This window comes from Vigna umbellata, chromosome 2 (assembly GCF_029865625.1).
Source record: "Vigna umbellata cultivar VRB3 chromosome 2, Vumbellata_1.0, whole genome shotgun sequence".
Lineage (NCBI taxonomy): Eukaryota > Viridiplantae > Streptophyta > Magnoliopsida > Fabales > Fabaceae > Vigna > Vigna umbellata.
The window spans coordinates 9,839,587-9,851,552 of NC_142166.1; the positions used below are offsets into that span (position 1 = coordinate 9,839,587).

General features: G+C 32.5%; 1 protein-coding gene across 2 annotated transcripts; it reads left to right on the top strand.

The window, feature by feature from the left end:
* Positions 1-8,688: 8,688 nt before the first annotated feature.
* On the top strand, positions 8,689-11,504 carry LOC124830208 (myb family transcription factor EFM-like). Of its 2 annotated transcripts, none has more exons than XM_047303870.2 (4): positions 8,689-9,087; positions 9,640-10,248; positions 10,508-10,584; positions 10,782-11,504. In XM_047303870.2, the coding sequence occupies exons 1-4, from the start codon at positions 8,898-8,900 to the stop codon at positions 11,253-11,255; spliced, it is 1,350 nt and encodes a 449-aa protein (XP_047159826.1). In that variant the 5' UTR covers positions 8,689-8,897; the 3' UTR covers positions 11,256-11,504. The 2 variants fall into 2 exon arrangements, with proteins under 2 accessions (XP_047159826.1, XP_087962447.1); XM_088106321.1 differs by having other exon boundaries at positions 9,646-10,248.
* The last annotated feature ends 462 nt before the right edge of the window (positions 11,505-11,966 follow it).

An 11,966-nucleotide genomic window follows, 5' to 3' on the forward strand; every position in this document is an offset into this window, starting at 1 on the left:
GTGACATTTGAGTTGTTTATACAATTTGACATTTAATTCGTAAAATAAAACAAAAAATGTTGGGTTAAAATTATTATGTCAATTTATTTTTTAAGTTTAAAATAAAAATGTATCAAAGTTTTAGACATTGATGTATTATTATTTCGTGTAGTTTAAGAATTAAAAATATATTTAACCTTTATTTTAAACAATTTTTTATCTATTAGTGACTTAATATTATTAAACTATAAATTATTATTCATTAGGAACTCTATAGGAATTCATAAACTTAATTATATATTATTATTTTTTTAAAGGAAATGTAAATTAAATTTAGAGATTAAAAATTGTAAAAGTAAAACTTTTAAACAGTAATTTATTTTGCATACTTTAGTAATGCTAACTTATCTACAAATGTTAAACATGGTTAATACTTTTAAATTTTATAAAATAAATGTATCCACTCGTCTGGAAATTCTCCTGACTCAAGTCCCAATAAACTCTAAGAGAGTTCTCAAGATATTAGAGTTAATGATATTTTAAAAAATATTTTTATACAAACAATTAAGATATATTGATTTGATATAATAATCGATTGTCCATAGAAAGATTTCAATTAACAAAATATATTAGTTTATCTAAGTGCAAGAAGCTTATAAGCACCGTGTACGATCACAAGGAATTCCTTTTTATCAGTTATACTATCATACAATGACTATCTAAATATTCTTATCAGCATAAAAAATAGGGTTAAATATGTTTTTAGTCCCTAAACTATTGACCGTTTCTGGTTTTCGTCCCTCTTCCAAAGTAAGGTACAATTTAGTCCTCAATCTTTAAAAAATGTTCGTTTTAGTCGAAAAAACGAACGTTTTGAGGACTAAAACGAGAACTAAAAACAAAATTTTGAGGACTAAAACGAACATTTTTCTAAAGAATGAGGACCAAATTGTACCTTACTTTGGAAGAGGGACGAAAACCAGAAACGGCCAATAGTTTAGGGACTAAAAATATATTTAACCCTAAAAAATAATTCTACAAGTGAATCTATCATTTATTTCTCTTAAGAAGTTGAAGCTGTTCACCTTAAGATAACAACTCGATTCATGAGTCTCATACTCTACCTCAAAATCATTCTGTCCAAAAGAAGCAAAAACAAAAAAAATTAAAAAATAAACTAAAGCTTCCTAATTAATAAATAAATAAGCACTAAAATTGAAAAATTAATAGAAAATTTAGAAAATATATCTTGAGGTGAAGTTGTATGGAAAGGATGACGTGAATATAAGTTTCGCGTAAGATGTAGATAACATCACCTACTGATTTTTTTAAAAAATTTATATTTAAAAATAAAATTGCTATGCTTTTTTTAAACTAGGGTAAGTGGTAAATTTAGGTAGTGCTTAATAAAAGGCGTTGCAAACTTTTTAGCAATCATAGGTAATTTGCAATTTCTTAGCTAAAACTGCTATAGTAAATAACTTGATTGACGCTTTTCCAACAAATTGAGCAATACATTTGGGTGAGATTTAAAAATCAATATAAATTTTCTTTCCTTCAATTTTGAATAAATAAAATTTTAGATTAAGTTTGAGAAGGAAAAATAAACCTACATTCATGTTAAATATTCGGTTCCAATAGATCATAAAATCAAACTCTTAAAAAAATGAATTTGAAGTTTAATTCAATTTTATTTAACTTGTAAGGTTTAGTGTCATTTATATTTTATAAATTCACTTTATTAGTCAATATAAGATACCTAACACTCTTTTACCTTTTATGTTATGACATATACATTTTGAACATAAAATTAGACAATAATAAATAATTCAATAACAAATGATACAATAAATCTAACAAATAACAAACTCTTCGATAACATCATAAAATCAATTTTGTTAAGATTAATTCTAATTCATGTTTGATACATGTTAATAAATTCTAAACTTTACAAAACTAATAAATAAAGTGAAATTTACACTTAATTATATATTATTAATCTTATTTTTAGTTAATATAGATATTTAACAAGTGATATAGTATATCATATTATTTATATATTATTATTTAACATCAACAATTATTTGAGATGGTATACTATTTGGGTATAAAAGGATAAAAAGAAATACTATATTTTTTAAAACTTTCGTTTTCTGCAATCTCCTACTTTCCACTGTTTTTCATCCCAGTTACACTCTTCTAATTAATCCGCATGCAAGACACAGATCCCTCCACACAAGCTTTTTTTTTACTTTAGAACTTTTTACTTGACTTAAAAATACTTTAAAGTTAAAGCTTGAGATTAGAGCTTTAAACTAAATACAGAAAATATTTAAAAAAATTTATAAAGAAAAGAAAAGTAAATTCAATCTGTAATTTAGTTGTTATGGTTTAAAATGGTTTGATAGGGTAGAAAAGGGTGTTGGGCATGTGTAGGGCAAGGTTGTACTTATGGGTGTCCTTACCAAGGTATACAAATTGGTGTTATTAATGATTCTGCCATGATTATTTAATAGCCACCACTTTGAGATGGGAGAGCATATACCATCAATTATACATAATTGAATAAAGAGAGAAAGCACATATATATATTATATTCAAAGTAAGTTTTAGTATCAATCCACCTTCCAACTTTCTCCCAGTCCAAAAGTTGCATAATTGTCCTCAATTTCGTTGCATTGAAAGAGAAAAAGTGGAATATTTAATTCTAAAATAGAATATAATATTTCCACACAAGCAAGGAATATCTTAGCTCCAATTCTATGACTGTAGATTAAGGGAACACAACGCACGAGCCTCTAAAAGAGTGGTAAAGGAACAACAATGGAGAATCCTCTTCTACTGCTACCTTTCTTTACACAACTGGCTATGAAGCCAACACCAACGTAAAAACAACCAATTTATGCTTTTCTTAGTTTTAGGTTACATTTTTTAATTCAGTTTATGAACTTAATTAGAGATCATAACTAAACCAACTCTTGGAACTGATTAAAGAGTTTGTATATAGATTAACTAAGTTCTAATATGGGGACAATATTCATTGGTTTAGTTTTTTTATTGTTTAGTTTTTTAGTTTTAGAATTGTCTCTTCTTCTTTTCCCTTAATTTCCAAATTGTCCTATTGTTTTTCATTTTTTATCTATGGAGAATAAATCGTTGAAGTTCAATTCACAAATCAAGAAAATATAATTTGAAGTGAGTTATGCACCGATAATTTTATATTAGGTTTAATTGCTTCCTTTGTCCCCAGTTTGGTTGAATTGTGTCAAATTCATCCTCATTTTTAAAAAAGTTTCATTGTCGTCCTTACCTGGTGTAAAAGTGTCAATTGAATCCAAACATAGAAAAAATTTGTGTCAATATAGTCATCTCCGTTAAATACACACTAACGGTGTTAAGTGGCTGATTATTTGGCACTAGAGAATTAAAACGTGGCAAATGAGTCACAGTTTCCCCTTTCCTCCCCAAATTCATCTCCTCTTCTCCAACACAAAACAGAAACCCCCACTTTCTCTTATTCTTCTTACTCACTCGACAACCACGCACAAAACTCAAATCTCCCTTTCCCAACCGAGACCGGCCACCGCGTCATCTCCGCGCACACTGCCGCCTCCGCCAGACCGGCCGCTGCGTGTCGCCGTCCAAGTCGTCGCCAACTCATTCCCCCTTCCTCTTCGCGCGCGGGAAGAACTCGCCTTGCACCCTACAACCGCCACTACCTCCACCGAAGTCGGCCGCCGCGAGCCTCCGAGGCCGCCAAGGGCCGCTCTGTCCGATCTCCTCTTCTGCCATAGCCTCCGCGCCCAGTCGCCACCTTTCGGACCACGAACCAGGGTCGTGCCGGCGATGGAACCCGCTGCCCTCGCCGGAGCCCGCTTCCTCACCGGCGCCGTCACTCTCCTTTTCTCATTCCCTTTTTTCATTTATTGATTAGTTTGGTGTTTCGACTTCTGAGATTAAGAACGATAGATGTGTGTTGTGTCCGAAACAGTGGTGGCCCCTTTTTTTTTTGAATTAATCTGATGAATGTTGTATCATAGAAACGTTGAGGGAATGGGCTAATCTGATAGGTTGTGTTACAGGCTGAGTATGACAAAATTTTTGGTGCTTGGTGTTGAAGTCAATGAACATGAGGATGTTGAACTAATGATGCAGTTTGAAATGTCAATTTTTCACCCTTGTTTTAATGTGTTGGATATAGCAGAGGATAAAATGGCTTATTCCAAAGGACAAGCTTTGAGTGTATTGGCATGGAATCTGTTATTTGGTCTGTTTATTCGGTTTGATACAGGTGAATGATGATCTTGCATAGCTGCGGCCGAAATTGTTACTCAGGTTGAGGGAGATCTTGTTAGATAGAAAAAGGTTTTTCACCAAACGCGTTCTGCTTTCAAAAGCCGCAATTGCGATTTTTCACCCTTCCTCAACTCAGAAACACTCTATCTCAAATATCTCAAATGCCGTAATTAGTTTTCGTTCACAAATACTTTTAATTTCCCCAATTCAATAACCTATTTCATTGACACGTCATTGACACGTCATTACCACTACTGTGACTTATTTGCCACGTTTTAATTCTCTAGTGCCAAATAATCAGCCACTTAACACCGTTAGTGTGTATTTAACGGAGATGACTACATTGACACAAATTTTTTCTATGTTTGGATTCAATTGACACTTTTACACCACGTGAGGACGACAATGAAACTTTTTTAAAAATGAGGATGAATTTGACACAATTCAACCAAACTGGGGACAAAGGAAGCAATTAAACCTCTATATTATGAGCTGCTTCTTCTTTCCTCAATTTCAATTTTGCATTATGTGATATTAATTTGTGTTTTTAATATTAAATATCAAATTAGAAATGATAATTTAATAGATTATGTTAAATAATATTTTAACTTTATTCATATTTATGGTTCAATGGCATTTGTTTAATTAGTCAAATTTAGATTTAAATATAGAGAACTATGATAAGACGAATTTAATTAATACGGTTGACCTTTCATTTTCAATTGTTTTCATTTTCAATCTCTTTGTTTCAATTTTAAAAATCCCCCAATTTGTATAAGAATATTAGAGATTTAATATATATATATATATATATATATATATATATATATATATATATATATATGTGTGTGTGTGTGTGAGAGATCTGATAATTGATTTAAATTATGATCTTTTAGATGTTTTGATCTCAAAATGACTAGAATGAGCTCCATACATCTTATCTTATGTTTTTTTATCATATTTTTCATGCTAGTATTACGTATTGCACCTTTAGCACACTTCTTCTTCGTCTAATATCTTCCATGATCAAAACTCGCATTGGTCTTTGTTTGGCTTAAGTAGTTATTACATTTTCCATTCACCACAAATCAGATTTAATGATAAACAAAATGTATTGATAATCATAAATTTATTGCTAAAGTCAAACAGTCGACAATCAAAAATTCGTCAACAAAATACTCGTCAATAAATTTTATCACGAAGTCGATAATTATCGATGACAAAAAATTTATTAATAATTATCTTCAATAAACATCGTCAAAAATTGCCAACAATTTTTTTATATAATAAAATTCATGACAAATATCACGATTTGGTTTTCTTTTTCTTTTTCTTCCTCTCTTTCTTTTTCTTTCATTTTCTCCTCCTTTTCCTCTTCCTTCGTCGTTACCTTCACCACTACATCCAACACCTTTGACTCCTCATTTTCTCCTTCTTCTTCTCCTCCTCTTTCTCCTTTTCCTTTCTTCTACTCTTTCTCCTTTTCCTTTCTTCTACTCTTTCTCCTTCTCCTCTCCCTCCTTCTTGTCCCTCATCCTCCTTCTTCTATTCTTCATTCTCTTATTCCTCTTTCTCCTCAATCATTACAACTATTACCTCCTCCTCTTCCTCTCTTTTCTTGACTTTCATTTTCTATTTTTTTCTTCTCTTTTCTCTCATCTATCTTCATTTATTTTATCATAAATATTTCGTTGGTGGAAAAATTGTCCATTTTATAGACATATTAACTAATGAAATTATGGATAGATTTTAAAAAATTCATTTTCTAATGGATTTACCAACTATTTTTAAAAATTACAATTACTAGCAAATTTATCAATAGATTTTCTATAAATTCAATTACTGACAAATTTACCAACACATTAAAAAAAAGTGATTGTCCATGAATTTGCCAACAAATTTTACCATAACATGATTAAAGATTTCATTGTCAACCGATATTTTCGTTGATAATTAAAATCTTAAATCTGTTAATAAAATTCGTTTGTAAATTATATTTTACAAATGAATTTTATTCTATAAATAAAATTTGTTTGTAAATATTATTTTATCAATAATTTTTTTTGTTAATAATATGATATTTTCTTGTAGTTTTTCTGGCTTGCAATATTTTAGTAGTCTAACTCTTTTTGCTTGATAATAATACAATATACTATTTGAATTTATTTTAGAAAAATAAAGAACAAGTTACATTTTAGGAAGTCAACAAAATACAAGGAAAAAAAATATTTATGTAAACATCATGCCCCTAGTTATCCTTCTTGGATTGGTAAGATTCAATTCATGAACTTAGAAAGGTAGGATCAATAAAAAAATTACTTATAACCAAACAACATTTAAGAACTCATCAAATGGGTTTAACACACAAAAATAAATTGGTATAAACTTGTGAAAAGGTATTAAGAACAACACTAATTGATCATTTGAGGCCTCTTGAAGGATTACTCCTTTACACTTTGTTCACTTGAATGAATTTGAGAGAGAATGATTGAATGGATTTGAGAGGATTTGAAGGTAAATTTTTATTGTTTATTTGAGTGAATTTGGAGATAAGTGAGAGTGGATTTGGAAGTAAATTTTTTTAATCTGTCACATCAATCAAATCCTAAACTAATTCTCACAAACTTTACTTCCAAATCCATTCTCACTTACCTTCAAATCCACTCAAATAAACAACAAAAAGTTTACCTTCAAATCCTCTCAAATTCATTCAATCACTCTGCCCCAAATCCATTCAAGTTTACCTGTAAATGGCTTTTCACACCTTAGATGATCTTATGTTTCTCTCAGCATTGGAGTATGAGTTTAAGAACTCAAGAACAAATCAATTCAAGATAAAGATGAAAAGTATTCTCGATATAATACATGATATATTTGGAATTGAAAACAATCGCACAAGCTCTTAGAATCTTGCCACTGCACACGAGTTTAACCAAAGTTATACAAGTGTCAAGGTTTGATTCTTTGGAACAAAAAATGAAAAAGAAATCACAAATATGGAAGGGAATGAAGAGGAAGAACATATTATTTTCCTAAAAAAGATAAATGTAAAGAAAAATCACCATGAATTTAAAAATTTAAGATTATAAGATTAAGGACTTATCTCTTAAAGTTACAAAAGGAGAAAAAAGCTCAAGACTCGTGTATTCATTTCTTGCAAGTTGTTACAGTGAAGTTCTTACATGATTATATAGGCATATGTTTGAGAAATTTGAAAGACAATATTTGGTTGGTTCTCCTAAGTTGTCAGTCCTTGGTATCCTTGTAACCAAACTACTTGTCCTTTATTTCTATTATAAAGCATTGAAACTATCTTATTTATATTTTTATTTATAAAGAGATTACAAGAGTTATTTATTTTTCTAATGTGTTGTTCAAACTTCTTGTTCATTTTCTTGTATATCTTCCTCTATATTCTTGAAAGTGTTTTGTTAGCTCTTTGTTCTTTATTTTTTTTCTTTCTTGAACTCTTTTGTTCTTTCTTGAAACTCTTGTAGTAACTCTCTTTGTAGTGACTTAAGTTTCTCTTGTATTGAGTTCAAATGAGATGTGTTATTTCTCTTTTCTCTATATTTTCATTCATGCTATTAGAAAGTAGGTTTAAGCCTAATTCAACTCTACAAAACCGGCTTGTAAGGTGAAGTTTGCATCTCACTTATGTATTATAATTTAACCTTATCTCTAGTCGATGTGGAACTTCCATGCACCCATCAGTCTTTAAAACCATATAACTTCTGTATGAACATTTCTTTTGGCCACATGTGAAAATACATGTTTAAATATTTACGATAGAAGTCATCCTCGAACCAAGTCCTAAAGAGAATGAATGTGTAAGAGTTAGATCTACCACATTAATATTGTTAAGTCCACATTTAATACAACGGATCACTTATCAACTTATCAACCCCGTATCATTTAATAAACACATTTACTTATTATTTTTACGTTATTTTTTCATTTAAAATTAGAAATCTTTACGAAGAAGGTGTATTCACATACCTAGCTTCTCTTTAGGGTAATTGATGAATAGAAAGTGTGATAAAATAAACATTAATAGAAAGATAAATTTAGGGAGGTAGATGAGGATAGAAAGAAAGAATATGGAGTATAAAGTGGAACAAATACGAGTAACAAGAAGAATAATGTTTCTGTTGATGTTGAATCAATGCAATAACACTCAAACTTGTGCTAAAACCAGGCTCTTAGCACAAGACTCTCTGTTGTCAGATTCTCTGATTCCTTCTCTCACATCACTTCTCTCATTCTTTATTATTATTTTTAAGGATGTTAGTAAGATCCTTCTTCTTTATCTCTTACTTTTTCTTCTTTTGTTTCTCTCTCCTAAACCCTGCTTTATTCCATTGAACTCACTCCTAAAAAGAAGACGATCCCCCCTCGATCCTTCTTGTGTTCACAAACAACATAACATTCCTTTTCTCTCTCTCTATCTCTCTCTCTATCTCTCTCTCTCTCTCTCTGTCTCTCTCCCCCACTTGCCCTAGAAAGGAAGAGGCCAAACACCCTCTTTTCCTCTTGTTTGTTCCTACTTCCTGCAGTTTTGTCATGAACACTTCCTTCTAAACAGTTTTTGTCATTCGTTATCCTTAGTCACACGTGAAAAGATGGCATCTCAAGCAGAACTTAGCATGGAGTACAAGCCCTACACCTATTCCACACTGCTGAAATCCTTTGCAGACCAAACTGATCAGACCTACAAGCTCGAAGACTTTCTTTCTCGCTTAGAGGAAGAACGTCTCAAGATTGATGCCTTCAAGCGCGAGCTTCCTCTCTGCATGCAACTCCTCACCAACGGTACACCTCTCAACCAATCACCATCTTTTACCACACAGATAAAACCAAACATCATTCACTCTTACAAAATTCCAATCAACCAATTAAAACACACAATGTCCTAAACCCTGATGTTTCTTTCATAACCACCCCATGATGAAAATATTATACAAATTAATATATTCATTTCTTTTCTTCTCATCTTACGAATGCTGCCTTTAATATTTAGGTCTTCCATTTTTTTCCACCTCCTCCTCTCTTTCTAGTAGTTTTCTTCTTTTGCTTTTGCTTTCTGGTATAAAAGTGAGAAACAGATATTTTCTTTATTATTTTTCTTATTGCTAGGGTATAGGTTTTTTTTGGGGGCAGTAATTAAACGAATTCAACCCACACCATGAGAAAAAAAGAAGAGATAATTTCTCAATATGTAGTTGTAGTACCTTTAAATTTCTAGGGTATCATATAATTTCTCTTATTATTTTGTATTTATTAGAATACACAACCTTTAGTCTATAGTTTTATCGTTTGAAATGCCAAACAAAAATCTTAATTTTTCTTCTACTTTTTGCGTAGCTGTAGATGCTTCAAGGCAGCAGCTACAGAACTTCAGATCAAACCAAGGTACAAGGCCAATTCTGGAAGAATTCATACCCATAAAGCATCCAAATTCTCAAGAAAGCACTGAGAAGGCATCAAACATATCAGACAAGGCGAGTTGGATGACATCAGCTCAGCTATGGAGCCAGGCAAGCGAAGGAACCAAACCAAAATCCACAATTACATCACCAAAAGAAAGTGCTGATACAGGGTTTAGCGTGAGCCCTAGGCTAGCCCTAGAACATAGGAATGGAGGAGCCTTTTTACCATTCTCAAAAGAAAGAAACTCATGCCAAGGAATAGGGGATCTTCCTGAGTTAGGCCTTGCCTGTTCTGAGAGTGAAATGGAGGTGAAGAAATGTGAAGAGACAGAGAAATGTTCTAAAAGGGAGAATTCAGGCAAAGGTGGGAGTTTTGAAGGGATTGTTGATCAGGGAAAAGTTGCTGCAATTGCAACCGAGGCACAAACAACTAACACTACAACCACCACAACTAACACTACTGGCCGGAAAGCAAGAAGGTGTTGGTCACCGGACTTGCACCGTCGATTTGTTAATGCTCTTCAAATGCTTGGTGGATCTCAAGGTATGATAAATTAGTTTATTTCTCTGCTCTACTGAAATATCACTTTTTTTTTCATTTTATTTGTTCCTTTCATTTTAAATTTCATCTGTTTTATTTATATCAAGTGCTTAAAAAAGATAAAAAGAAAACTATCAATATATATAACTATATAATCATATGCATAATTATGATTTTAATCATTACTGCAATCGAATTATAATCATTGCAGCAATCACTCATAAGTGTTTTTTCTTCCTTTTTGTTTTCTGTCACTTTACAGTGGCCACCCCAAAACAGATTAGGGAGTTGATGAAGGTTGACGGTTTGACCAATGATGAAGTTAAAAGCCATCTCCAGGTACTTCTATAGACAGGAATGAAAGATCCACTTTGTTTTTGTACTGTGATAATTATCACTGTTTCACTGACACTTAGTATATATCACTCTGCACAATACACTTGGAAACCAACTTGTTTCTTTTGTTTTCTTCTTTTTATGGTTCCTTTGTCTGTTTTACGGCACTTTCTCAATTTTCATGATGAAATTTGTCACAGAAATATAGGCTTCACACTAGAAGACCCAGCCCAAGCCTACATGCAGGAGCACCAACACCACAACTTGTAGTCCTTGGAGGAATTTGGGTGCCACCGGAATATGCCACTGCTGCCGCACACTCCGATGGCACCAGCTTCTACAGCCCACATCCCACCTCACACGTGCCACCGCAACACTACTGTGCAGCCACCCCGATGTCTCAAGAGTTCTACAACTCAGCTCCGTCACTGCCGTTGCCACCACCACACGACCACACTCTCCACCACCATTTTCACATGTACAAGACAGCACCACACACCCAAAGCTCTCCAGAATCAGATGTTCGGAGCGGTGGCGACCGATCTGAGAGCATCGAGGATGGGAAGTCGGAGAGTGGTAGCTGGAAAGGAAGTGGAGAGAAGAGAGGTTTGGCTGCACTGAGAGATCAAGAAGGGGAAGACAGCACTGGGAGTGAGATCACACTTAGATTCTAGGGCTTATGTGGTCACTGTGTATTAATTATTATTCTTAGAACTAGGGTTTTTTTAACTTTGATCATTTTAATCTTAACAAGAGTGAATCGAAGTAACTTGAAGGAAAATATATCCTCATAATTTGAACTTTTCAGAGTTTTTTTTTTCCTGTTTGTAAAGTAACTGCATGGTATGCTTCTGTTTGGTTTCGCTTTGTGTGAATAGGCGATTCTAACACATTGAGATGAAGAATTCTTCCATGGTTCTTGGCATTTTGTTCTACTCTTGGTTATATATTTGCCCTTTGATTTTGTTGATAACTATGGTAATGGCCATAACACTCACAAACCGTTGGTCCCAGCTTGCTGATCAATATTTTAATTAGACCAATTTCCAAAAGGATTTATACGAATATTTCTCTTTACTTTTTGTTGGGTGGCATTGGAATCCATTTGTGTTTCTGCAAAAGACTCACGAAAAGTTTATGTAAAATGAAGCGAAAAAACCAGATATTTACGTAATATTGGGTAATCACTAGGCTACCAGGTGAATCTTCAAAAGGTTGGCAACATGATGAGAATGGTAATAAATGAAAGCAAGTAATTGATGGATGAATTCTTGGAATTTAAGGATGGTAAAATAGTTTTATACTAGTTAACTGTGTCTTTTCCGTTCTTTATTTAGTACTGTGTTCTGTCTTCTGAGTAGGATAAGGCGCTCACAACGCACGAT